Genomic DNA, 27,464 nt, shown 5'->3' on the forward strand with positions numbered 1-27,464 from the left:
CCGCGGCTTTACTCCGTGGAAACAGTTATCATTTCCGCCATCCACCATAGAAGAAATAACCACTATCTCTGCTTTATACTTGTTGTGGACATCCCACAAACGTCGGAACATCTAACGCCCTCGTGTTTGGGTTCATAACAACATCCGTGGGCTCACACAGATCGGTGAATTTCACCGACTACGTCTCGATAACTTCCGCTTCCAGCGCCACCAGAGCAGCAGCAGCCAGTTAGATTCACCAACGGCGTGACGTCAGTGATGACGGGTGGAGGGTCTCAACGCTGATTGGCTTTCGCAACTCAGCGTCGGGCGAAGTTTCGCGCCGCTCGGGTATCTTTTCTACAGCAGATAATTATCTCCTGTTGTTCTATTTTATATTTGCGTTGGAGGCCTTTCTTTGCTATGAGTGACAACTCTTCATGTTAATGGTGATTGATCTGAATAATTTAAAATACAAAGTGTATTTGAATATGTGAATGTGGATTTATGTGTGTGTGTGTTTTCTCTTCTGCCCTCTCTTCACCACGCCACTCTGGGCATTAACGTGAGATTATAGTCTAGAAATCTGTTGCGCGTGTCTCTGACGTCATCGCGTACTCAGGGCGTCGCATCGTGATCGTGTCTGCCCTTCACATCCGTCCACATCCTACGAGGCTCTGCTCCCAATCGCAGCACGACGATGGCCCTGCTCAAGTCTAACAAGGTGATCTACTGTTTGGGGAACATCTCCCCGGCCCTGGGAGTCCTGTCCACCCGCAACAGGTAAATAGCGAGAAGACACCCAAAGCCAACAGCGAGAAGACATTTAGATCAAAGTGGACTTGGTGATCTCGTCTGCATTTGTTTTACAGCTAATTTTATCTGAACCAGCAGACAAGCCGTTATTTTTACTTCAATGGGGTTGTCATCCATCACGTGCATTGAAGCTTCCTTGCTCTGTGATCACTTTAGCGCACTAGCTGTCAAGCTAACACACAGGGGTCAAATGATTTCACAGGCCCCAGGGTGCTGTCTCGGGTTAGCTCCTGTGCCGAGAGCCCCCATATGAAGGCGAACGTCACTGAGGCAAATGCATTCCGGGTTTATGACCTGATAACCTCACAGGTGACATCCTCTCCCCTAACGTCTAACACTGACCTCGGGGGTGGCTCGTGTGTCAATGAAGCCCGCTGCTGATTAAGTCACGTTGGTTTGACAGCAGCCAGAGTTACGGTGAAGTAGTCGCCGGTGTGTATATTAAAATAATAAAGCCAGCGTGCTTTGGTTCCTTACAATAACTTGTTTATGGCGTTTGTTTCTGCTTCGCTTTGGTTTCTAAGGAATTTTTCTTAATGATTTTCACGATCGCGTTGGCTTCAACCGTCAAATCTACGCACAGTTTGAGCTAAGCGACTTGTCGTAGTTGAAGTCGTGCGAGCTGATTGGCTGAACTGTCTCGCCTTTAATCGCCGATTGGCTCATTTCTGGCCTTGAAACTGAGATAGTCACGGATGCCCTTTCAGAGTCTACTTGGAGGGCAAACTCGTTTAGACCTGCAGCGGTGCCTTTTTATACATTATTTTACATGCATAAGATATTGAACATGTAGCGTGTGTAAATGTAGACAGTTTAATTGGTAGTAAAGTGCTGAACTCTGGTCAGTCCATTCTGTGTCCACACAAGGAGTAACTAGATTTTGTTTAGCTAGCTGGTGCTATCTTATTTATGTCGGTGTAGGTGTGTTTCAAGGGTGTTTGTCTCATCCTGGTGTGTCATGTCGAAGCACATTGGTTTAGTTTCAAAGAAGAAGAGCAAAATGTACCTTTTATATATGTTAGGCGTTTACCTTTCAAGCTCAGTAATGCTGCCCTGTTGCCTGTCAAAAGGACTTTGGTCTATTGATCACTGCTAACTTGTCTGTCAATGTGATGTGTACATAAATGCTGAAGTTCAGCTGTTCAAATGTTCTGTGTGAATGTGCATACATTGCAGGCAGAATGAGGACACATAAACCCTTGAAAATATTATACATTTTAACTCCAGAAGTACAAATCCGTTTACAATGCAACGGCACCACAAATTACAAAATGCAATATAAATATTAAATGTATAGTGCTCGGTTGTATTCGAGTTTACAGTTGCATGGCTGGACTCGAACCAGTTCACATTTGATTTTCTGGCAATAAACATGTATGTCAGTGCGCTTTAGTCACTATTTAATAAACCTATGTGATCTTTTTTTAAATGTATTATTAGTAGGGGTTTGGAGACTCTTGCCCTTTGCAAAGTGCCCAGTCCTAAATTTAGCTGCAAAGTTTAGAGGGAAACCTGAGACAATATGTGCAAAGCAGTATCGTTAAGGTCGCTATACACAACTCTCATTTATCAAGCAGACGTGTACCATAATGCATTTAATTTGTTTGTCTATAGCCTACAACACACAAGTGGTATCGATTAATCCACCACAGTTCAGTTTCAGTAGACTACTTTTTACTGCATTTTGTATTCAGGATTTATTTACTATACTATACTAGGATTTATTTACTATAGTTATACTTATTTGTAGTTGCATAAAAAAAAAAGTAATGTTTAAAAGAAATAATCACTGCATTCATCTTTGCTTTGATATCTTCAGTGATTCTTTTTGAGTTTTAAATGCACATAATGTACAAATGAGATTGTGTTTTCCTAGATAGATCTGTGTTGATGTTCCTTATTCTGAGTTTTGGATGTTTTTGCTTGCTCCTTTCCACTTTCTTCACTCATTTTTAGATATGTTATGACAATGCATGAAAGTAAAGTTTACCACTCAAATTTAAATTTGGTAGACACAATTATGGTATGTTGAACACGTTTAAAGTGTCTAATACATTGTTACAGTCTACAATAGGCATGTGCATGATGTACTGACCAATTTTACATTTACAGCCCATCACCAAGCTAAATTATTTATATTTTGTATAAGTACTTGGCAAAAAAACGTTTCTGATTTGCGCTCTTAATCCTAGTTTACACACTCCTCTGCCATCTATTAACTCATTTTATTATGATGGGAATAGACTTGGTGAACAAGGGAGTTTGTGTATCAGACCTATATCAACTGTTACTCTAGTTTTTGGACGCTGGACACTCTAAATGGATTATGTTTTTATGTAACTTGTGCCCATTGACCATGTGTTCATGAGTCTTTACGTCAGTCACATGAGGAGTTCAGTACAAGTATTCGGTCCACAGCAGGTCACAGGAGCAAGCCTAATACATCCATCCCATTAGTGGGACCGGTGTTGTATCAGGGCGTGAACTTGAGAAGCGGCTCATTTCATGACTTTGTCAGGAGGTATTGGTGTTTATGAGGGGGATAACTGTTTTTCAGTGCAGTGTGCACATATTAACTTTTGATTCTCTTTAATGTGTGCTATCACATCCTCATCCCTATTCATCTGATTGTGTGTCTTTGCAGCTCATGGTGGGGTGGAGTGCAGATGGGTCCCCCTGATCCCATCCTAGGGGTGTCCGAGGCCTTCAAGAAGGACACCAACCCCAAGAAGATGAACCTGGGAGTCGGAGCCTACAGGGATGACATGGGCAAGCCCTTTGTGCTCAGCTGCGTCCGCAAGGTTTAACTGTCACCAATCCCTCCAGTGAATCTACTAATGCTATGGTTTTCTCATGTCACACACATGCACACATAATTTATTTTCCCAATGCAATTCAGAGGTTTCCCTTTTACTTAAGTGTTGAAAGCCGTCATATCATTGATTTTGGATTTCTTATGATAATGAACTCATAAGAGCCGCAGTACGGGGAGATTTGTGTTTGAAGGGGACGTTCTGTCTTATTACCACGAGAAAGTGTGTCTGCATTTGATATGTGTCTTCACACACTAAATCATAGAGGCAGGGAATACCAGTCAAGCAAATTTGAGTAGTTGTGATTTATACCGTTTTGATTGTCATGCGTTCCCTTTAGGCAGAGGCTATTATCACAACCAAACAGATGGATAAGGAGTACCTCGGCATTGGTGGTTTGGGAGAGTTTTCCAAGTCCTGCGCCCAACTTGCTCTCGGTGCTGATAATGAAGTCATGAAGAGTGGGAGGGTAAGTTAACTACTCCAAAAACAATCTAGTTCAAATCAGTTCTGACAGTTTTTTTTAAAGTCAAAATCAGTGCAGCGGGTCTCTTCTCCAAACAGTACATCACTGTCCAGACCATCTCAGGAACTGGATCTCTGCGCATTGGAGCCAACTTTTTGGTGAGGTCCACTTGCATTGATCATTATCACACAACAACACTTTGGGTCAGGCTGGTTATCTTACCAGAACTTTTTTTGTCACAGGCTCGATTTCATGGAGGTCCACGTGATGTGTACCTGCCCAAGCCATCCTGGGGAAACCACACACCCATCTTCAGAGACGCTGGCATGGAGCTCAAAGCATACAAATACTACGACCCGTCCACCTGCGGCTTTGACTTCAAAGGAGCTCTCGATGACATCTCTGTAAGATTTAAATTATGAAGTAGTCCGGAGTGAGTGAGGGACATGTGTGAAGAAACATTTTAAAGTCCAATTTTTATTTGTGTATTTTGTTTATGTTTTTTGCCCCCATTGTTGTTTACAAGAAAAATATTATGAGTGGTGTTGACATGTGGTGGCTAGACAGACCATTGTTAATCAGGTTCTGGGTAGAGTCCACATTGTAATCAGTTACTGCAATGAAAACACTGTCAACTAAGAGTCTGTATTACACTTACATATTGTAAGTTGACTAACCAAAACCGTTTTGTTTCTTGTCAAAGAAAATCCCGGAGCATAGTGTGATCATGCTGCATGCTTGCGCCCACAACCCCACAGGTGTGGACCCTAAGCCGGAGCAGTGGAAGGAGATTTCTGACATTGTGAAGGTGAGAATGCATCATCTCAGTGAAGCTCTGAAATATACGGTGTGTTCAGGACACATTTTATTTTATCCCTAAATCAGGAAACCTTTGAAAGTTCAAAAGCCACAATTGATAAGTACTGTACTCTATCAAACTGTTGTACTTGAATGATTAGAAACTAATTGTCTCTATTTGCATCTCTCTCTTGTGTTCTCCCCGTTTCTTTTACACCTTTTTATAGAAAAGAAACCTGCTGGTGTTTTTCGACATGGCCTATCAGGGCTTTGCAAGTGGAGACATCGATCGTGATGCCTGGGCTGTGCGCTACTTCATCGAGCAGGGACACAACATCCTGCTGTCCCAGTCCTTCGCTAAAAATATGGGGCTCTATGGTCAGTCAGAATTCACTACATGCTCTTAAATAAACATTTGTGAAAATGATCTGCAGGTATTGGTGCAGAAATTAGATAAAACCGGTGATTATGTAATTATATCTGGTTAACTGTGATCACACAATTGTGGCTGCAGAATCTATTTACATTTCTGTTGCTTGTGTTTTACCACCACCCAGTAGTAAAGAGTAGAAACAAGTAGATGGTGGAGCAGGATTTATTCAAATAAGCATTCAGCATTACACTATAATGTGAGGCAGATTAGTTAAATTCCTCTTGCCCTTCAGCAGTCATCTAGTGAACAGTCATTAGGGGGTAAGTGTTTGTCTGGAGAGTGGCTTTTTTCTTCACCAAACAATGTTTCATAATGTGAACACAGTGACATCTAGTAAGTCACATTGACGGTGAGATATCAGTTAGAATTTAATTTTGAGAACTGAAAGCTGAAGGAAATAATAAAAGTTGCAGGTCTCATTTTATGAATAGGTCAACACGTGTCTATTTTGTGACTCGTGTAACCTTAATGTTCTACAATGCGACTTACTGGTTACAAATTTACAATAGGATGTTCTTATTTTTTAATTTTATTTTTTAAATATATGTAGTGAGGCCGTCATTGTATTGTTCTTTGATTTAAGTGAGGAATTATAGCCTTTTGCCCATTATGACGGCTGCTCCTCATGGCTGAACTTGATTGAAAGGGTTAATTCATCAGTTTTTACAGTTTCTCAGCCCTGACTTTGTCATACTTTGTGTTGATATTTACAGGTGAGCGTGTGGGCGGCTTCACTGTGGTGTGTAACGACGCAGAGGAGGCAAAGAGGGTGGAGTCTCAACTTAAGATTCTCATCAGGCCCATTTACTCCAACCCACCAATGAACGGCGCTAGAATTGCAGCAACCATTCTCAATACACCAGATCTGCGCTCACTGTGGTATGTGTTTATAGATCATAAATACGCACATATTACCTGAACCGGAGGTGTAGTCTGGATACTTGTAAAACACTTCTTCATCTTCCATATTCACCAATTAGATATGATCCCAAATCTCTTTCTTGACCTGTTGGACCATGCTGTCATTTATTCCAGGCTGGAGGAGGTTCATGGTATGGCTAACCGCATCATTAAGATGAGAGAACAGCTGGCGGCTGGTCTGATAAAGGAGGGCTCCTCCAAAAACTGGCAGCACGTCATCGACCAGATCGGGATGTTCTGCTTCACAGGCCTCAAACCCGAACAGGTACTAAGCATTTTTTAAATATTCTTAAACAGAATTGTTCATTTGCGACATTGTTTATAATAGAGTTTGTGTTCTTACCATGGTTTGAAAGGTTGTTGTATAGAAAAACTCATTACCTTGTCATCTGTATTGAGTAAAATTAAATATCTGACGGTTTGCTTTTCTCTCAACATCTCTACACACATCAACAGATGAGCTTGTCATCTTAAACCACATGAGCTACATCAGGAAAACTGAAACAAATTGTTTCTCATTCAATATTTCCTTGATTGAACCGAAATAATTGTATTAATGTTTGTCAAATGACACATTGATCATTGATCATGAGTCAACAGTTATCTCAGGTTATTTCACACAGGCCTTGAAAACTGCTGCTCTTAATAGAAAGAGAAAAAAAAGTCTCACTAAGGAGCAATTAATTATAGGCCCATATCAAACATCCCATTTTGAGTAAAATTATTGAAAAGTCTGTTTTCTAACAAGGGTTATCAATTGTCATTAGGAATGTTTGTTTGATTACTGTCATGTGGATTTTGAGTTGTGTGTGTGTGTTAATTTATTTAAATGTTTTCCTTCAGGTTGAGCGCCTGACAAAGGAGTTTTCAGTGTACATGACCAAGGATGGCAGAATTTCAATGGCGGGTGTGACCTCTGGGAATGTGGGCTACCTGGCACACGGGATCCATGCGGTCACCAAGTAGACTGGATCCTGCTGACAGAGCTACATAATCAAAGCAGCAGTGTTACTGAGGAGCATTGCACGTCATTTATTCTGTTTCCTCCATTCCACCGTTTAGAAAAGAGCTCTATGTTCAGTTAGACATTTTCTTAATTGGATTTCATCATGAGTTCAACTTTTTAGGTTTCTGAGTCACATTTCACTGAACAGACTCCCCAAATTGTAAAAGACAGAATTTCTCCCACTACTGACAGATCATCTTTGCTTATTTATGATGTGGAATCGCGTGTTGGCTGTGCATTAACGTCCTCCTAAACCTGCAGTGGGCCCTCTCACTGTAAAACATCCAGGAATCAACATGGCAGTAAGACTGTGCACAAGTTGAGATGTCTTTTGCTATGTGAAAGCCCGTTGAGAATGTGAGTTCTTTTGTTTCTTAAATATAATGGTGAAGTCGTAGCACTTAAAAATTTGAAAGGCACCGTTAAAAGTTACAAGATTAGACCGGCATTCAATCAGGGAATCAATTAACATACAGGCTAACCTGCAGTTGTCCATCTGAACTAACTAACCATCCAGTAATTTCCTCCTTATCTTTGTTTGCGACGTCCCAATCGTTTTCCCTTGTATTCGCAACTTTTTTCAGTGGGATCTTGAACCATCTGTGGTTTTTAATCTAGTTGGTGGCAGGGCAGCGGTCCTTTTTTAATGCCTGATACACACAAGCCAAACACTGTTAAACTTAAGCGGCTTTGAATGAATTCCACCAGAACCCTAAACTCAAAGTCCGATTTTTATTTATTTTTTCAATAAAAGAAAATACAAATCATGCAGTCTTTGTGATTTAATATAAATGAGTAGGGCAAGTGATCATGGTGAACTAAAGAAGAAATATGCACCTACTGCTCAGTCACACGTGTATGTGTACAGTGTATGAGTCTGTTCATCAAGAAATGTGGGGTTTGCCCCCAGCCTTCTCATACTTCTGAAACCTCTGGCACTACGCCTCCATGTTTTGCATTCTGTCATAAAATAATGGCTCATTGGGCATGTATCTTATTGAACAAACAATAAATGGTTATAGAAGAATGATCTGTTCTAATGTGCTTTTTGTTTAAGTCTGAGTTACTGTTATCCTTTTCCTTACAATTTACCCACCTTTCCATCTATATATTTTATTTTATTCATCCCCAGGGGGGGATTTGTTTAAAGCAGCAGCAAGCGTGTTTACAATAAAATAAAATAGCAGGACATATTACATTTAAGAATTTATATCTAATTGCACTTGTCAGGAATGTTCTCTGTGCTTACACCTTGCTTATGTCAATTGACTATTTTAAATATATACTGTATTTTAGTTGTATAGGTATACATATATATTTAAGAAATGTTCCCCCATATGTCATGCTCTTCTGATCTTAAAAACGTGGTGTAATGATCAAGATTTGCATTGTCGTCCTCTGTATCGGTGACTAGAGGTGTTTGTGAGAACATGGGCCCATATTGTTCATGCTGAGTTGTGGGATCCTACATTTTGATGCGGGGCCCCTCTACAACACTGGGCTGGAGGATGAGGTAATAAAGCAGAATGATGAGTAGCAATGGCTCGTCGTTTATCAGACATTTAACTAACTGTATTAACTGCCGAAACATCACATGAGACTTCCTATACATTCATTTCCAAATGTCCATATATAGGATTTTCCTGTCATCGAGGAGTAATCAACAGAGAAAACTACAATACCCACAATTCCAGTCATGTGACGTGTCACGTGCCCCTCCTCGTTCTACCGACAGGCTCCCATATCCCAAACGGCTCATTCACCAACTGGAGACTTCAACTCAAGGTACTGTGATTCATTTTCAGCTTTTCGCTAAACGGCGACTAAACTAGAGCGAGTGTCGGTCACGTGACGTGGGGATGTGTGTGTGTAAGTGTAAGTGTATGTGTGTGTGTGTGTGTGCGCGCGTGAGGACTTGGTGAAAAGACCTCTTGTATCCAGCTACGGTTAGGTTTGGTGTAACGTTGGCTAGCTAGCTATTGGACACCGTAACAAAGGGGTTGACTGCGTTGACAGATGTTATTGTTATGTTCATGAAAAGCAATAATCTCGTCCCATTAAAAGATGGGGTGTTCAACCAGTAACTTACCTCCTGGTGCAGCCGAAGCAGAGCCACCAGCAGCTTCCCTCGTTGACAGTCACGTTAGTGTTACTTTATGTTCTGCATTCCTCGTTTAATTAAGCGTTTTAATGAGAGATTCAACTGTCGGCCGACATGTCTTTATTGTTTGGGATTCATGTTTGTTCTTGAGCTCATTGTTTGTGACACTTTTCTTTACAGATGATGTCAATAAATAAAGTGGCATAGGATACGTGTCAGGGTCTTCACAACGAAGAAAGAATGATCTAATTACCTTTACCTAGTTTGACTTGTATGAAAGGCTTAGCCATCTTCCACTTGGGGTGTATTGTTAAGATTCAATGCACATCAGCATTAATGTCAGCTATCATTACTGGTAAATAGTTCACTGTGTCTCCTTTACCAGCCCTCCATGCCTCTGAGTCCTGAGTACGTACTTCGTTTGTTATCGAAGATAAGATAGAAACAGTTTAGGAAATGGCTCATTAAAATGTTGATATACTCACAAAGTTGACATTAACATGAAACATGTTAGAAATGGTTTACCTACCTTGACTTTCCACATAATATTATCTGTAACGGTAATTGTTGATTAAGAGAAGAACACTATGTGTGTACTAATGTTTCCTCAAGAACAGCCTACAGAAAATTGCTGTGCTTAAAATGCTTGACATTTTGTTCACAATAATCTAAAGTAAGTCAAAGAACCACGTTACAGTAATGGACGTGTTGTATCAGCACTGTGCATGTTTAAAAATAAATGTATTTACCAATGTGACTATCTCTAAATGCAAACCATATCTAATTACAGATTACTGATTGGATCCACCATCATACTGATACTGGTGATAACGTTGAGATAGATCCGCTGCCCCCTGACTGCTGTGGTATTTAAGATACCAGATTTTTCTGATCAGAATTTCCTCCACTTGGATCCCGAGAGTTGGAGACACATTTTCTGGGTTGTTGACTCATGGCGATTAATACAGATGTCGAGGACTGGGGCGCCATTGGGAGTAATGACTCTGGAGAAAGAGCTTGGCTCTTGCAGAGCCCCAGCGTGGATTCTGTCCGGCACCTTGAGACGGAAAGGAGTGGGAGCGGGGGCGTGTCGTCTTGGGCAGCGGTCTTCATCGTGGTAAACGCAGCCCTGGGAGCTGGTCTACTCAATTTCCCTGCAGCCTTTAACCTGGCAGGAGGAGTGACTGCAGGAGTTATGCTTCAAATGGTGAGGAGATCCCCGTGAGGCACTTAATACTGACTGAAGTAGATCAAATATCAAATACCTCAATATCGATATTGTTGGGTTGAATATCGGTGCTCTCACAAAATACGATTTGTGCTAAATAACAGTCAGTAATGTGGATATAAGGACTAAGTGGGTAAAGACAGATTTGAAAAATGCTAGACAATTCACACAATTACAGATTTACTGTAATGCAGCTTTTAATATTGGGCAAGACGACTTGTGTTATTTAGATATCCAAAGTCCAAGACCATCTAGTCTCTGTCACCATATCAAAATAATATTAATGTATTGCCCAGCCCTACATAAGTACTCAGACTATTAACATCTAGTGTAATGTGATCAAATGAGCTGCAACCCACAATTCTAATCATTGTTTAGCTCGTAAAATGTGATGACAAATGATAATCAGACATTTCAAGAGGCCAATAAGAGTTTTATATTTGATTACTGTATCTACCAACATATACCTTAATAAAACACAACAGAGGAAATATTAAGAAGAGATGAAAGGGAAAAAAAGCTGGTTTGATAATCTAAATTGGAATCTAAGACTGAACCTGGCTTCAACAAAAGATCAGGCACCCGTTCTTACACACGACTTTGCCCTGAATGTTCGCGCTGATAACTGCTGATCATCTGAATGTATTTTCTAAGTTCTTGTGACCAACTTAGAACTGCAGAGAGACAACATCAATCTGGAACTATAACACATTGCTTCCCGTTTCTTTGTTTCAGTTTATGCTGATCTTCATAATCAGTGGACTGGTGATCCTGGGCTACTGCTGCCAGGTCTGTACCACTGAATCAGGAGCGTCAGATTCAGACTTCCTGAAAGTCTTACTATGCATCTGTTCTACAGCCTTCTAAATCTGAGTACCTTTCTTTCTCTCAAGTATTTCTCCCTCAGTAGCATTGTGCAATACCGTTGTGTGGTTGTATTCCTGAAGCGCATTGCACAACAGCTCAGAGTTCCACTTCCTGATGGCTCAGACTTGTGCTTAGATGTTAAAACACAATGGAGAACGAGTCCAGCCAAGTTTGAGTTTGTTGAAAACATTTTAGTTGTTTGTTCTAACTGAGAAACATCTGCAGAATATTTATGGATATAAATGATGTGGTACTTTGGTAATAGCTGACTTCATTGAGTATGATGGACTGACTGTACTCAACAGATTAGAACCATTACTTTATACTCTATATGCCTTAAACTGCAGGCGGTTACAGTCAACAGTGAGACTCCTAGTGCAGGTTTACTTGTGGATATATCCGATGAAAGGAAATTGCCATGGAACAAATACACTAGTAAATATTATACTTTTTTATTTTTATTGTTGGCAACTTATCTGATACCTTATTTGGACTGTTGCTTTAAACTCTGCTCATGCTGTTGTACAACTGCATTAAAAGATGAGCTTGCCATATCTTAAACCACATGAGCTATATCAGGAAAACTTGTCAGCAAAGACGAACTGAATCAAGCTACTGAGGGAACACAATTAACACAACGTGATCCTGGAGGTGTTTTAACAATGCTGGGGAATGTTTTCTTGACTCTGCATTGCATAAAAACCACAAGTCCCTTCAAGGGCTCAATAAATATGACCATAATTCAAATGAATATGCATTATCATCTCAAGATTGTCATATAAATCACAGTGACTAAGTAGCTAAAAGGTTTTTCTAATACATTTACTGCTGAATCCACTTTTTAATTATCCGATTGCTTTCTTCAGGTCAGTAATGAAAGCACCTATCAGGAGGTCGTCAGAGCCACTTGTGGGAAAGTAACAGGAATCGCATGTGAAGTCGCCATTGTTGTCTACACCTTTGGGACTTGTATCGCTTTCTTCATTGTCATTGGAGACCAGCTGGATCGCTGTAAGTATTGTCACACCTATAAGGTGAATCACCCATGAAGCTGCCCTCTTATTCGATAGGATTGGGTAGAACATATTTTCCTAAACCTCTGATGGTTAAAGATACAATTTCTCAGAGCACAGCTTTGTGTAATTGTCATTACATATTGTTCAGTCACCTACGTTTCCATGGACGTTTAACCACATTTAACTGTGACCTGTGTGTGTGTGTGTGTGTGTGTGTGAACAAAGGAAGATGTCTGTGGTGGTAGTGTGTTGCTGGGCCATCATTGATGAGGGCAAAGAGCACCAAGGATGACACCGCTCAGCTTTTCCTCTCAGTGAATGTGACCCTCATGTGACCGACTCTTACATATACTCACACTGAGACGCTGACAGTGGAGAAATACTCCTCTGGCCTTTTTTCTGGAAATGGACTGCGACCTTCCACCTATTTAGAGATTAAAAAAAATTAGTGGAGTGGTTGTGACTTTAATTATCTGCTTAGCTAAATATCTTCCATGTGTACTGCCGTTTACAATTACACTCTCTACTCTCGTCCAGCATACGTTATACTGCCTCCTGCTGGCTGGCTGTCTGTCCCATTTGTCTGTAATTCCTGTATTTTGTTTCAGTGGTGGCAGCAGTGGTTCATGACACAGATGATGTAGTCAGTGGCCACTGGTACACCGACCGCAAGTTCACCATCTCTGTTACTGCAGTCCTGATTATTCTTCCTCTCTCCATCCCCAAAGAGATTGGCTTTCAGAAGTATGCCAGGTACAAAACTGTGTTACTAACTCATTTTACTCTCTCACCAAGGATTGAAATTGGTTCATGTTTTCTTAGCTTTGGCCTCGTGTCATGATCATGTCTGGGTTGTTTTCTTCATTGTAGTGCATTGAGTGTGATGGGAACCTGGTATGTGACCATCGTGGTCATTATAAAGTACATCTGGCCAGATAAAGATATGATTCCGAGTCACGTTCCCGCCAGGTGAGTCTGCACACACTTGATGGCATTCTTCAAAATGTTTGCCTACTTACTTAAGCACTGTCCACCTACTCATTCAAGCAGAAACATCTGCGTACTCGTCGTCATGCTTTGCCTGAGTTGCTAAATCGTTGTGTTTTTTTTAATAGTTCTGCTTCCTGGACTGCAGTTTTCAATGCAATGCCCACCATTTGCTTTGGTTTCCAGGTATCTCTTCATTTGTGTCATTTGAGATCATAAAACTAAATGTCTTTGTTTCAAACAGAGTTTGATACTGATGACTGATTTTTGTCTTGCCTGCTTCCTCCTGATCTTGTTCTACAGTGCCACGTCAGCTGTGTGCCGGTGTTCAACAGCATGAGCAGAAAAGAGCTCAAACCTTGGGGAGTGGTAGTCACTCTTAGTATGATAATCTGCCTCTTTGTTTACACAGGAACAGGTACTGTCAATGTGTGACTTCAAATATAAATACCTGATAACCTGTCAATGCTATTTTGATAGCATTATACGGTCTAAACCATCCACTTAATTGGTTTTCTTGTCTCAAAGTAGTTCCTGGCTATCAACATGTGACTGGTCTTAATGTGTATAAATGTCAGTTTAAGTTATCCTGATATCAATAGTCAACGACTGTGTAATGTTGTAACAAGTCAGATGGCTTGTGCCTGTTTGTCAATACTTAAATGATTATTGTGTTTGATCAGGTGTCTGTGGCTTCCTGACTTTTGGCTCCAACGTCAGTCAGGATGTGCTGATGTCGTACCCTTCCGACGATATCGCTGTGGCCATCGCAAGAGCTTTTATTGTCATCTGTGTCATCACCTCCTACCCCATTTTACACTTCTGTGGGAGGTAAGATTTTGTACAAATGTGCACGTTTCATTTCCACACTTCTGGTCTCCCTATTCGGCTTATTGTGTCTGTCACAGCTGTTATTGTTATCTCCGCCTGGAGGAGAAAGCTATAGGTCTCGTGTGTGCTTGTGTCCCTGCGTCCGTGAGTGTGCACCTCTGTGTCCGTCCACAACTAATCTTGCATTCTGTTGCAGCATTATATTTTGGTTGGTGTTATGTTCTGGAGGTATGCTCACGGGCCTCTTGTGGTTGACTCATACTTTATCAAAACATTGATTCACTGATTTATACTCACATTGACTGCCTGCTGACTGTTAGGAGCAGCGAGTGATTACACAGCGTCAGTGTCTCCAGGCTCACAGCCGCTTCTCTGTGACACACAGAACCAACTGAGGTCATGTCCATGCTACTACCTTTACATTTTGCTGAGTACATCGCCGCCGCTGCTAGGTGGGCAGATAGCTTAATGAGTTTAATTTAGTTTTTGGCTTGATGGAATGCCGTGTCTTATGCGACCACTTCGAGCCGATTGCCTGCATTCTTCGCCGCTTGTGTTTTTAGTTTTAATGAAGTTTTTTTTACGACGCCTCACAATCCAACGATGTCTAGTCGTGAGGTTGGCCAATTGTGGGTTGCATCATTACATCTCACAATACAGCAGTGGTCGTTGGACAAATCTGCCCTCTACTGAGTGCACCTTTCTGGTTGAGATTGTAATTTTATATTTTTTTTAATTGCACTAGCATGAACAGACTGTTGCTGTATGATTATTTCTACCTATGGTGCAGTGATTTACAGCTACGGATGTGATACAGAATGCGATCAATGCAATACTAGTGTGTGATAAAGACAATTCAGACAATGCAGCATTCCTTCACCACACTCTGGTGTACTCATGTGTCCTCCCAGGGCAGTTATAGAAGGACTTTGGCTGCGTTTCCAAGGCGAGCAGGTGGAGGTGTGTGTGCGTCGTGAGCAGAGGAGGAGGATCCTGCAGACGCTCGTGTGGTTTGTTGTCACGCTCGTCCTCGCCCTCTTCATCCCAGATATTGGTCGGGTGATCTCGCTGATCGGAGGATTGGCAGCCTGCTTTATATTTGTCTTCCCGGGTAACACTTTCCTCATGGATTGCAAGGTTTCAGATTTCTGTCAGATTTGAATGTCACACTGAAATGTCTGTCCAATGTCTCTTTAACAGGTTTGTGTTTGATGCAAGCCAAGCTGTCAGAGACTGACAGCCGAACTGCAAGGTGAGATGCCTGCAGGTCTGTTTCTTTGCAAACGGATTCAATTATATTGTGCAACGTGGTAACAAGGTTCTCAGATCTCACCCCACGAGGAGCCTCTTGCTGTAACTGGAGGTGGTGGTTGCATGCTGCATTGTTCCTTCCTTTTTCTACTATTTAGTTAGAATGGTTCAAACACAGGATGAACTTTCTTCCAGGGATTAATGAAGTATAACTTAAAGATGCATTATTATCTCACTTTGGCCACAAGGGTCTCGAAAAACTCCTTGAAACAAGCTTCCACAATATCACTAATTTATGTTGTTGTTACATCCCACTTGATATAAATAGACATTCAGCAGACAAAGAGTAACATAGCATTAAGAGAGACCAGAGCTGCAACGATTAGTCAATTTAAAAGATTAGAAAATGAGTCTGAAATTATTTAGATAAATTAAAAAGAATTAAAATGCCTAATTTATTCAAAAGGGCTCGTTTACAGTTTAAAACATCAGTAGTTCCTTATATTCTCCAGCTCCAGTTTTATAGAAAATGTAAACTGAATATTGTTGGGTTTTGATTAATTGTTTAAATATTCAGCCGATTATCCAATATGACCAAAAGGAGAGATGATGATGATGAGATCCTTTCACGTTGACATTTGTTAAGTGAATCCACTTCCTTGATAAGGACTTTTCTTTAACGCTCGTCTCTCTGTTACAGCTGGCATGGATCAGTGGTCTTCGGTGTTGTCATGGTTACGATTGGAGCGTTCATCTTTGGCCTCACCACAACTAACTCCATCTATCAAGACGTCGTCAGCTAAAAGGAAGTTTTATCTGAGCCAGCGGTGTTTAAGACAGGGGGGCCCAGGGGCTCAGTCCTATGCTGCGATTCTGAACTACTTGAAAAGATGGAGAAGCATCTCATGACAGTCATTTTTTTTAAATCCTCTGCAGCATGTCCCATTCCTTGCTCCGTACTGAGTTAAAGCTCCACAGCTCTTTATTCAGTCAGGTCGTAAGTAGTCAGAGACACAATGCCGAATGACTTCAGACACTTTGCCTTTTATTTTATGTACAGTTTGAATTGCATGTTTTATGTTTTATGGTGCTTTTAACAGTGGAGCAGAGATTGGTTCCCCCGTCTCTGGATCCTGTACGGGCAACATATTCCTCTCCTGTTTACAAGAGCTGAAGGACTTTTGTATAAAAAGGTCTTACAATCAAATTGATTTTAATAATGAAATTGTACCAATTTGTCTATTTTAACTTGCATGTCAAAGTAAATGTTTCTTATTGAAAATGACATGCCATGGCTCCGAGGTCTAATCCGGGGCCAGACTTTAGGTTGCCACCGCTGATAGTTTGTCTGCATATTAAGAATTGTCTCTTCTCCAAAGGAACATTGAATCGAGTGATACGTTTGCACACACAATCATTGAGTGGTGTGATAACTGCTGGGACAGTTTGAGTCTTGTTACCTTTTTTATTCTTTGATAGTTTAACAATGAACGTGAATTCAGGAAGGAAGTACTATGATGATTTTATACTTGGCTTTGAGGTGAAATCTTATTTGTTTTGTGAAAGTTCAAAGTTACATACACTTAATCCTGCCGGCCTTTAATAAGATTAGTTATTGCGATGTGCACAACAGCTTCGACGAGAAGTACCGCCACATTTAGGACATGAAAAACACAATTCCCTGCAGAATGGGTTGAACAAGTATACGGTGTTAATGAATGTATGCAACAATTTATAACCTTCACAGAATTCAGTTTGTACATCATTTCAGTTGGACTTGGTGCTCAGGCTGCTGTCACTAGTTTTATTTACTTGAATCTGTTCACACCTCATGAACTAAGTAGTGAATACTTTATTTGCTCCTTTTTTTTTTTAAGATCAAAGTGTGAGCCTTTTTATGCCACAATAATCAAGACCATATCTACTTAACACTAAAGATGCTCGCAACAATGATTGTCGTATGTCGTTTTGATTGTGTTTCAACAAAGCTGCAAATGCAGCCGACACTTTTGAAATCACGAAAATGTTAAAAGGTTTAGTGACGTAATTGGTACTAAACTGAATGGATTTAATTATTGGTTTTACTTATGTTAAGCATGTTATAAAGTAAGATTCAATACAGCCTTTTGATTTACGTTATGAAACCCAGCAATATAAGGTGTTTTATTTGTGGACACGGGACAGTTTAGGTTAAAGGGATTATTTCTTAAAGCATTATATTGTCTTAGTCACTGTTTTACCATCACATTTACCATGTACAAAATAAAAAAAAGCTAGAATAAAACTTTTTTTTAAAACTAATGCCGTCTGAGGTACAAAACTTCAGACTCAGACCGTTATTTCAATAAAACATCTTTATTGTTGGAATAAGAATTTGTATTTTTGGTGCTGCAGACAAGAGTTTCTGGTCATTAGTGAATGCCGGTTGCATTTATGATTCGTCACTGATTTACTATATTTTCAAGACCCCCCCACCCTCCAAGGCATTTGATCATTAAAAAGTGTCCCTGTTGTCCAACACAGAAAGTCGACCTACAAAAATTTAATTTAATGGCAAGTTGTAATAGAAATATACTGTGATATTTCAATAAATGAACTACAATCAAGGCATGTGAAGATATGACAATCCATGCATCCATCACTAGCAGTTCAAAACATTTAATAAAAAGACAAATACAGCTTGGATTAAGACAGTTCTTTCATTAAAGTTGAGCAATGGCCCATTACTCGCACACTTCTGCCTAAAATAATGCCACAGAATATCGTTTCATTTGATCAGAGGCAGTTCACGTATTTGGACAAAGACAATTTCTGTTTACGTTTCAGGGCAATGCAGTAAACCCATCAAAACAAGACAAAGCCACCGACGAGTTTAAGGCTAAATAGAACATAACTTCAATCAACTGAGGAAGTGCTTTTCCCTGACTGAAACCAGACGTACAGCACAAAACCCCAAAAGCAGGAATCAAATAAGATTCATGTATTGATATTTGTATCGATCTCCTTTTCAGGAGACCACAAAGAATATCTAAAAATGGATTACATTTCTCAAAGCTGGCACTTGAATAGTTTAATTCCATATCTAATGTGGAGCAGAGCAAAGCCAACAACACATACGTCTCCCTCCGAACACTCAACACACTTCACTGCAGGTATGAACAATAAAAGATAAGAACAAGTGCCAACAGTCTCTTTCCCTCCTAAACCCTCTTCCCTGAGAACAAATTACCATCTAACAAGTGATGAGTGCAGGTATATTACAGGCAGCAGTTTCCATCATGGCTCAGTAGGAGCCATTAGTGATGAAAGACTGGAACATCTGGAAGGCCGGACCTGGAGCCCACTGAGGAACCATGTGACCTGCACCCTGAAACAGAGGACAGTGGAATTTCACTGAAATGCAACCACACCATCACAGTGAAATAGGACAGCCATGCTTCTTATGGCACACACCGTCGTATGCATTGAATGCGTTGCAACTGTTATGTGTTCCTTCTGTACACATGACATTTTTTTCTGTTCCGATGTGAGGGCCCCAAGAGGATGTCAGATGTGTACAGATTGTAAAGTCCTGAGGCAAATTTGTGATTTTGGGCAATAATAAATGGAATTGAATTAAAGAAAGTGGTGGTTACCTTGACTGTCAGGAAAGTGATGTTTCCATACTGCTGGTAGAAACCGGCAATCTGGTCATCATGAAGCCAGTTCTGGTACTTAGTGGTTGCCTGAGAACAACATTCATTTAAAGTAGTATTAAGAGGCGTTTGTGCTTGTAGTATAATCTTTCCTAAAATTAAAGTTCCTACTTTCAGGCCGAGGTCTTCCACAAACCACTGGTCTCCCAGGAAGTTGCAGGCCATGTCGGTGTCTCCGTTGTAGACGAGCGCCTGCAGGCCCAGAGAGAGCAGCTTCAGATACACCTCCTTCATGGTTGGGTACAGGTTGCGGTATTGCTCCCCAACGTCATCACTATCAATGAAGAAAAGGTTTAGAGTCCATTATGATCACGGTTGACGTGTTGTACACCTCCTACGCAACTCCACACATTCCCAAAAAGATGGGAATGTCGCCGTTACAAAGTCCTGGGAGCAGAAAATAGCTTTAGTGGATGTGCACATGTTGCCTTTAAAAACTTGTTGACAGCAGTCACACAATCTGAATGCTTGCTTTGGCCATGTACAATCCTTTGGTTTATGACCAAATATCTGCAAGACTAATGACATTACCATCAGCCTCTTTTGCAGTTTTTAGTTTATTTAACCAACCCAAGGAAACATGCTGATGTTAGCATTTAGCTCAAAGCCCTGCTGTGCCTCAGAGAGGCTTAGTCTTGTTTGACTGATCTGCACACTTTTTCCATTTAAAATAAATATTATATATATTATATATATATATATATATATATATATATATATATATATATATATATATATATATATATATATATTGGAGTAAAATGCACATGTACCAAACTGCTGCTTACAGATGCAAATGAGCAGTTGGTCATTTTGCAACTTTTCTATGAACACCACATTATTCCTGTGTGAGAGGTGAGATGGTCAGTTTATTGTGCGTATAGACTGATACAATAAATCGTTTTTGACATGCATGTTGGATAGCTATGGATAACCTACTGCCAAACATGTTTGTAATCTTTCCACAGACATTTGGTATTTTTAGTACCCCAATAGATTTACAGGAAACAATACTAACAACAAGGAGTCGCAGCTTGTTTAGCTGCAACATACCTGCAGATGTCCCACGCTGGCAGTGTATCTGGAATGTGCAACGCTTTCCTCACGTCGCCTCTATTCAGCCAATTAATCTGAGCCGTACTGTTGATGCAGGGAGGGACATCATGCAGAGACACGAAGGGAGACACTTCATCTGAAAACTTCATTAAAAAAAAAAGAAGATTATTATTGCCACGAGACAAGAATAATTTTAAAGCACAGGTGCATGGGCGAGCAGCACTCACCTTGTGGGTGTGTTGAGGTTTCCTGTAGTTCTTAAACAGGTGACTCATGGTCCTCTCATAGCCTCTGTGGAATCTTCTGCCGCCCTCGCAATCCAAGTAAAGGGCATACTCATTGAGTCCGCTATTATACACAATACCAAAGGCCACGTTAACCTGAAGGGAGACGAGGACAAAGTCAAATCTGAGTCATTTGGTAGCACCAGTAATGCCCAGCTGAAGCGTAAAGAAACGGTGCACACGTACCAGCGTATTGCAGAGCTCGGAGCTGGAGTTGTAGAAATTACAGGCCCCCTTGTCACAGCAATTTATGTTCAGATCTCGCCACAAGCTGCACGAAAAAAGAAGGGGAAAAAAAAGCGTTACAATGACATCCACGTCACCCAGTAGCATGAGGCACTCCAATACGCTATCAGTTACATTGATTTGTGTCAGAATTAAAACTACAAAAGTAAATTGTGAGATTTTTTTCTTTGGACTTCTGGCATTCACCAAAGAAAAGGACTCTTATGAGAACAATAACATACTCTGCTGTTCCTCCTTACAGACCGATTGTTTCCTTTTATTAACAAGTCATTTACAGTCCGAAGGCATGCGTTTAATGAGACTTTGTCTTTCAGTTCTGTCTTTGGAAACCTCATGTTTGTCCCAATGTTCCACTGAGTGTCAGCTGTCATTTCCAACCGGAGGTAATGCTTGTTGTGTGCATCATTGCTAAAAGGAACCAGGGAAACACACTAGCATCCGATTACATTTTAAAGTACCACTTACTCTTCTCCAAAGAGGCCGTGGTAGTAACCAAAGTAGATCAACGTTTGGTCATTCAGCGCATAGCTGCTGAGCCCATTTCCCACTGAAAAGCCCTGAAAACAAAAATGTAGTCACGATAAATGTGTGTAGCTAAAATACATGTCTTCTTTACTGTAAAAGTATTATCTGAGTTTCACAAAACAACATCTCTTTCATGAAACTGCATTCTGGTGATAGTACCGATACTGAGCAGGTGATGGTGCCGATGAATAAAACCTGAGGCTCAAGAGAACTTTACCCCAGAAGTGGAAGTAGTATTTTGTTCTATTACTTAAGAGTAGCAATATAACCGAGCATGTGTAGAAATACTTTTTTACAAGTAGGTCATATATTCAAAAGTTTTACTTATGTAAAAGTTGAAACGTATGACCATCAACATATGCTTTAAGTGCCAAATTTTTCTTATTATGCAGAATGGTCTATTTTAGCATCACATTTATATCAACATATATTATAATTATTGATGAAATATTGTGTTAATTAATGATGCAGCTGGGAAAGGTGTGGCTAAAGTTGATTACTTTATACAGACAGCTTGTAAATTCCAATAATCTTAGAATAATCCGAATTTATTTGGTGATTATGTCTTGTTTTATTTATAGTAACTGATTAAGTTATCAGACTAATTAATGTTGGCAAAAAGAATACCAAAAAGGACAACATTTAGTATAAAAAGGTGCAGATAAAAGGAAATACTGAGGTACCTCAACATTGTACTCACTTGAGTAAATCTACACTAGTTACCTTCCACCACTGCATCTCACCTTGAAGTTGATTTTTGCCGCTCCAGTAGCCACACGCAGGCTCAGGGTTGGTACATAAATTCCACCATAACTTTCCCCAAAGATGAAGAACTCATTTCGAGTGAAATGTGGGAACCTGGCATAGAAGCTCTGCAGGGCTCTGTAATTATCATCAGCAACCTAAGAAAAGAACATGTGAAACGGAAAAGACTGGTCCCAATGCTGTCCATAATGTTCACCGACAGTCCCTGAACTCACCTGGTCGTCGTCGGTGGCATACTGTTTGTCATCAGAGTAGGAATATCCCACTCCTGCAGGAGATTCTAGATACAGCACATTGGCAATCTTGTTCCAGCTGAATGTGTTCTCATACACTGTCGCTCCGTTATCATTTATCTGAAAAAGAAAGTCATCAAAGCCTATTCAGTACTTCGTGTACAAAACTACGTGCACACTAATGCAAAAGGTACCCACTCACATGAAATGGGCCATTCTCGGACAGGAAGCCATCAAGCGAGCTGCAGCCTGGGCCTCCGTTCAGCCAGAGCACCACGGGGTCTGTGACCGGGTCCCTCTGAGAAGTCACAAACCTGCAGGAGACCGGGGACCACGGTGAGTTCAGAACAAACCTCCGCTCCTGCAGAGGAGGTATGCGAGGCGCACGGAGATCCGCAGAGTGACAGGCGGTTCCTGTTTCTTACCAATAGTGGAGGAACTTCCCGGGCCGTGCCTGCAGGTGACCCGACCACTGCCGGTAGTTCGGTTTGAACGACATCCCCGGCAGGTGAGTCACCTCATCCGGAGCGTACTGAGCCCGGGAGACGGCCAGCAAACACACCAACAAACCAGCCGCGAACATCCCTGAAATCTACTCACTTCTGTCCAAAAAGGACCCCACGCTACACAAGAAAGAGGTTTCTCTGTCCCAACTTCCTTCCACAGCGGAATCCGACTGAACAGGACTACCCCGAACGTCATATGACTGCTGCTGCGCGTCACGTGACCAGCGCCTGACTCGATGGAGCAGCGATAGATATGAAGCGGGTTTATTGAGTTGTCGTCGTCGTTTTGTAATTACATTTATGGTACAACTCGAGGAACATACTCATACCAAAGCAATACAAAATGATCTTAATATAATATTTACTGTCAAATTAAACAAAAGGCAAATAAATGGCAGTGACAAAATGCAAGTGTGTATATTATATTCGTACCATATCTATATATACAGAAAATAAAGAAACAAAAACATTGAAACACAAATTGAAAGAAACCACATTTAAACTAATTTTAAAAGATAAACATTGAGAAATAAATACAATCATCAGTATAAAGAAGGAGATCAGAACGAATAACAGTTCTTCAGAATGACTTTAACTAATGAGATTAGGAGCAGGTCCCTCTATTACCAACTGAGCAACAACCCTGGTTAACTGTATGGTTTTGGTCATTTAATTTAATTGTAAAATATCAAAGAATAATACACATATAGGAAACACACTTCTGAGTGTTACTGGACTAGTTATAAAGCTTCAGGTATATCATATCACATATCAAATTCAGCTAATATATCTTCCGGGGTGCCTTTTTAAACTTTTAAAATAATTGTAGTGAGAGAGGATTTGATTGTGGTCGCTTTAATGATCGGGCTTTTATTGTGAAGGCAGGTATACACAGCTGCTTGAAAGATTACGCGCCGAACGCCACACTAGTGGGGGAGGGACAATCAGTAACGTGGGGACGTTCCCATAAACATTGGCTTTAAACTGCGGATGCGTGTACCTGCCCACTATAACTTGAATCTGCATTTAAAATATACCGTATATGCTTAAAATACGACCGGGTTTCTTCCTCTGGACCGCTAACGTTAACTTAGTAACGTGTAACGTTACCGCATGGCCCGACACTTTCCAGGTGAGTTAAAAATGGCTATTTATCTTAATTCCCATGCTTTGCGCTGAGGTGATGTCGACAGCCTGCTGGCGTGCATGCTTTATCGCTTATTTGATCAATCAAATGTGTGTTTAAACAGTGGATTTCGCTATGGAAGAGGTAAAAGATACACAACATGTTAGTGTGTCCCGGTGTTACACTTTTCATTATAAACCTGCGTCGGAGAGAAAAAGAGCTGTGATGAACGTAGAGACGAAAAGGAAGTGGCGATGTTTGTTTCTCTCTTTCCCCCCCCCCCCCCCCCCCCCCCCCAAAGTGTTCCTTCCAAGATATAACGTTATTCAAATCCATATATAACTACTAACTATAGCTCAAACGGGAAACCCAGATAAGACTTTTATTTTGAAGAAGAATATTTCTGTTTGTGTGAAGCGGGCTCTGCAGCTGATTCAAACATCACAAACAAGGAGGTTCCCGGGATTCATTTGATCTCCTCTCAGGTTTAGGAGAATGGATCCAGAAGGTAGCCCACATAGTCCAGACGCAGACCAGATCCCCAAATACCAGAGGAGTCTAAGGAGCCTTCATATGCTCGCAACGAGGTTTGTCCGGCTGTTGCAAGAAGCTGAGGGCGGACTGCTGGACCTGAAGGACGTAAGTGAGCTTACAAACCGTGAGCTTATAATAAAACATCATAAATAAAATTACAGTTCATTTGGTCATATACCAACAGAACACTTTAAAATAAGACGTGTGTGTGAAACGCAGATGTGTATTGCCTGGGTTTTCTTGAAGTGACCGCTGAATGTTTCAGTATAGTTTGTTGAGACACACAGATCATAAGATTAAATATAACACAGGATCAGAAAGAGGAGACTCAATCGGCTTTTTGTGTTATTTCAGGCCGTCAGGGTTCTGGCTGTTAGACAGAAAAGGAGAATCTACGACATCACAAATGTGTTGGAGGGCGTGGGTCTGATTGTGAAAATCTCCAAGAGCATTGTAAAGTGGAAGTAAGTTGTTTTTTTATTTTTATTTATTTTTTTATACTTTGCCTTGTCTGGTATGTGTCGCAAAATAGGTTTTACAATATAAATATGCATATTTTTATTATATTTTTAAGTGGCACAGTGCCAGGAGACAATGCATACAGGGTAAGCAACAGATTGATGGAGCTGAGGGCAGAGTTGATGGACTTGGAGCAGAAGGAAAGTGTGTTGGACCAGCAGAAATTCTGGGTTGAACAGAGCACCAGGAACACAAGAGAAGACTGCAGTGAATATCCTTTTTTACTAAAACATGACAACGAGTGCTGCAATGTATGCGTTTGTTTGAAATATGTTACTTTTCTTGCTTTAACAGTATAGTTAAAACGAAAAATGAGATGCGGGACATCATTTTGAGCAGATTTAATGTGGTATTTTAAACTGAACCTTGACTCAAACCAACTCTGACCTATGTGAATCATGACGATATCTGCAACTGCTTCAGTGGTAAGTTATTCCTGTGTACATTCTTGTGTCAGCATATTTTTGACAAATATAGAGGTGTTGATAATCAGTAGAGTTGCATACACACCCTTGCCCTGCTTTTGGACAAATGTCTCCTCAGCTAATTTTCCTCATGTCTGCTGCTGCTGATTTCCACTGATTGACGCATTTGTAGAAAACCTCCAGATATTTAAGATTAAAAACCAACAGCCTCTTTCAACTTTTTAAATGTACACCAACAATATGTGGACATTGGGGACTTTTAATGAAGTCCTCCTATGGTTAAAGTCCATCCAGGGTTACAAACTATTCTCCTCCGTTTTATCTGCAGTATCTATAACTGTGTTTTCAAAGCGCTGAACAGGTAAGTTGTAGAATTGTCAAAGTAGATTGCTGTTCAGTCAACTGATGTATTTTCTTAGTTGGCGTGATATCAACTCAGCTGTATAAGTTAATGATGGCACCTGCATCACCACTACGGCTGACTTTGTGGCATTTGGTTCATGTAGAGGCAAAAAGAACCACTAACATTTCTCCTTACTTGTGGCAAGTAATGACCAGAATAAATTGTTTGAAAGAATTCTCTCTTCTTTCTTCAGGCCACACTCTCTTGGCAGTACAAGCGCCATGTGGCACACAGTTAGATGTGCCCATTCCCAAAGCTGTAAGTTCTGCATCAATTGAACCGTATTTTTTTTTTTTTTTTTTTGTTGCTTTCTTTAATGCAGATGTAATGATTTGGTCTGTGCATACATCTTCTTTCAGGTCCAGAACTGCCCAGCAAAGTACCAGATCCATCTGAAAAGCATCAATGGACCGATAGATGTTGTTCTTCTTAACAAGCTCTCTGTCAGCTCTGTTCCTGTCGTTCTGCCAGTCCCACCGCCTGAAGAACTTTTACGGGACGCCAAATCAGCCATGTCCGCTTCAGACGAGACAGAAAGCAGTATTGCTCCGTGTCAGGCTTCAGCGAACATCAGACATGGCAGCATATCAGTAAGGACGTTCATGGAGGACATGCTGCACCTTCAGTCATCGTCACGTTCAAATGCTGAGCCGCACAGAACGGATACATCTAAATGTGAGTGCTTGAGATAATACGATTTCTGAAGTGTGTTTTTGTGGAAATCTAAAACTCAATTTTAGAAAAATAAAAAATTAATAATATGAAGTAAAAGCGCAATTTTTAATAATATTGTTCAGTTCTGGACCAACATTACTGCTAGTAAATTGGCTTTTTAGTATCACTTATGCTCCCTATCTGAACTGTGAGGGAGATAAGACCGACGTGCGGCTCTTCCTTCGTTGACGGATGCAAACAGTTTATCAGTTATATATCATGGTGGTATCTGGTTCTGCAGCGTCTCAGTGTGCTTGATGATTTCCTGCATGCTCACACAATCATGTTTCCATGCCTCATGCATGCTTCTGTCATTGCTAATGGCTCTTACATTTATGTTTTTTTTTCTTCTTGTTTTTATCCAAATTTCCAGTGCGAGATTTATCAAAAGAACTGCAGGACCTACTGCGCCCGACCAAAGGTAGGGCCCTTGTTATATATTGTGTCTTTAAATTCTTCCGTCAGTTTATTTGACTGTATTCTGATGTCAAGTATGTCTTCCCTCGTTTCGTAGAAATAATGAATGTAAATCTGCTCAAGGAGCTTTTAGCCTCTTAAGGTAAGTTAAGGTAGTTTTATTTTCTCTCTTTATTTTATATATATATATTTCGTATTTGTGTTAATTGTGTTTGCCTCTGCTCTTCAGTTTTTTCTCCTCTCTGCCGTCTAACTCCGCCCCCATCTGAACAAGAATACGTCTATAATCTGGATGAGAGTGACGGCATCTCTGACCTCTTGGACATCCCCACGCTCTGTTTGACCATAAACTTCTTTGTTGAGGACTTCAAAGAAAACAGTTTACTCCAGAAATGTACATTGTTGTCTGGTTTTAATTAGTTATGTTATTATACCAAATAATAAACAAATGCTTTTGAATATTGTGTCAAACTCATTAATATACTGAGAAGCAAAAACTATAT

The 27,464-nt window shown here is 40.5% G+C and overlaps 4 protein-coding genes across 5 annotated transcripts; 3 read left to right on the plus strand and 1 right to left on the minus strand.

Moving 5' to 3' along the window:
- The first annotated feature begins 296 nt into the window (after positions 1 to 296).
- Positions 297 to 8,259, plus strand: LOC117726624 (aspartate aminotransferase, mitochondrial-like). Of its 2 annotated transcripts, XM_034526896.1 has the most exons (11): positions 306 to 428; positions 557 to 762; positions 3,440 to 3,596; positions 3,949 to 4,077; positions 4,173 to 4,232; positions 4,317 to 4,478; positions 4,778 to 4,882; positions 5,100 to 5,250; positions 6,019 to 6,184; positions 6,341 to 6,491; positions 7,070 to 8,259. In XM_034526896.1, the coding sequence occupies exons 2-11, from the start codon at positions 680 to 682 to the stop codon at positions 7,190 to 7,192; spliced, it is 1,287 nt and encodes a 428-aa protein (XP_034382787.1). In that variant the 5' UTR covers positions 306 to 428; positions 557 to 679; the 3' UTR covers positions 7,193 to 8,259. The 2 variants fall into 2 exon arrangements, with proteins under 2 accessions (XP_034382786.1, XP_034382787.1); XM_034526895.1 differs by having other exon boundaries at positions 297 to 762.
- A 678-nt stretch (positions 8,260 to 8,937) lies between these two features.
- Positions 8,938 to 17,173, plus strand: slc38a7 (solute carrier family 38 member 7). The gene is made up of 12 exons (XM_034558220.1): positions 8,938 to 9,017; positions 10,124 to 10,540; positions 11,297 to 11,350; positions 12,295 to 12,439; positions 13,053 to 13,197; positions 13,315 to 13,413; positions 13,560 to 13,617; positions 13,735 to 13,849; positions 14,115 to 14,262; positions 15,174 to 15,373; positions 15,463 to 15,514; positions 16,214 to 17,173. Exons 2-12 carry the CDS (start codon positions 10,286 to 10,288, stop codon positions 16,314 to 16,316), a joined length of 1,374 nt encoding a protein of 457 aa, XP_034414111.1. The 5' UTR covers positions 8,938 to 9,017; positions 10,124 to 10,285; the 3' UTR covers positions 16,317 to 17,173.
- A 982-nt stretch (positions 17,174 to 18,155) lies between these two features.
- si:ch211-122f10.4 (lysosomal protective protein) lies at positions 18,156 to 23,025 on the minus strand. The gene is made up of 11 exons (XM_034558207.1): positions 22,743 to 23,025; positions 22,520 to 22,631; positions 22,300 to 22,437; positions 22,063 to 22,221; positions 21,260 to 21,351; positions 20,735 to 20,819; positions 20,492 to 20,644; positions 20,262 to 20,407; positions 19,320 to 19,482; positions 19,149 to 19,238; positions 18,156 to 18,880 (listed from the first exon to the last, which is right to left on the minus strand). Exons 1-11 carry the CDS (start codon positions 22,898 to 22,900, stop codon positions 18,797 to 18,799), a joined length of 1,380 nt encoding a protein of 459 aa, XP_034414098.1. The 5' UTR covers positions 22,901 to 23,025; the 3' UTR covers positions 18,156 to 18,796.
- A 724-nt stretch (positions 23,026 to 23,749) lies between these two features.
- On the plus strand, positions 23,750 to 27,420 carry LOC117748463 (transcription factor E2F4-like). The gene is made up of 10 exons (XM_034558244.1): positions 23,750 to 23,955; positions 24,435 to 24,588; positions 24,838 to 24,947; positions 25,058 to 25,213; positions 25,384 to 25,427; positions 26,024 to 26,088; positions 26,190 to 26,505; positions 26,918 to 26,965; positions 27,059 to 27,103; positions 27,191 to 27,420. The coding sequence occupies exons 2-9, from the start codon at positions 24,445 to 24,447 to the stop codon at positions 27,100 to 27,102; spliced, it is 927 nt and encodes a 308-aa protein (XP_034414135.1). The 5' UTR covers positions 23,750 to 23,955; positions 24,435 to 24,444; the 3' UTR covers position 27,103; positions 27,191 to 27,420.
- Positions 27,421 to 27,464: the final 44 nt, after the last annotated feature.

Source organism: Cyclopterus lumpus, chromosome 3 (genome assembly GCF_009769545.1).
Source record: "Cyclopterus lumpus isolate fCycLum1 chromosome 3, fCycLum1.pri, whole genome shotgun sequence".
Lineage (NCBI taxonomy): Eukaryota > Metazoa > Chordata > Actinopteri > Perciformes > Cyclopteridae > Cyclopterus > Cyclopterus lumpus.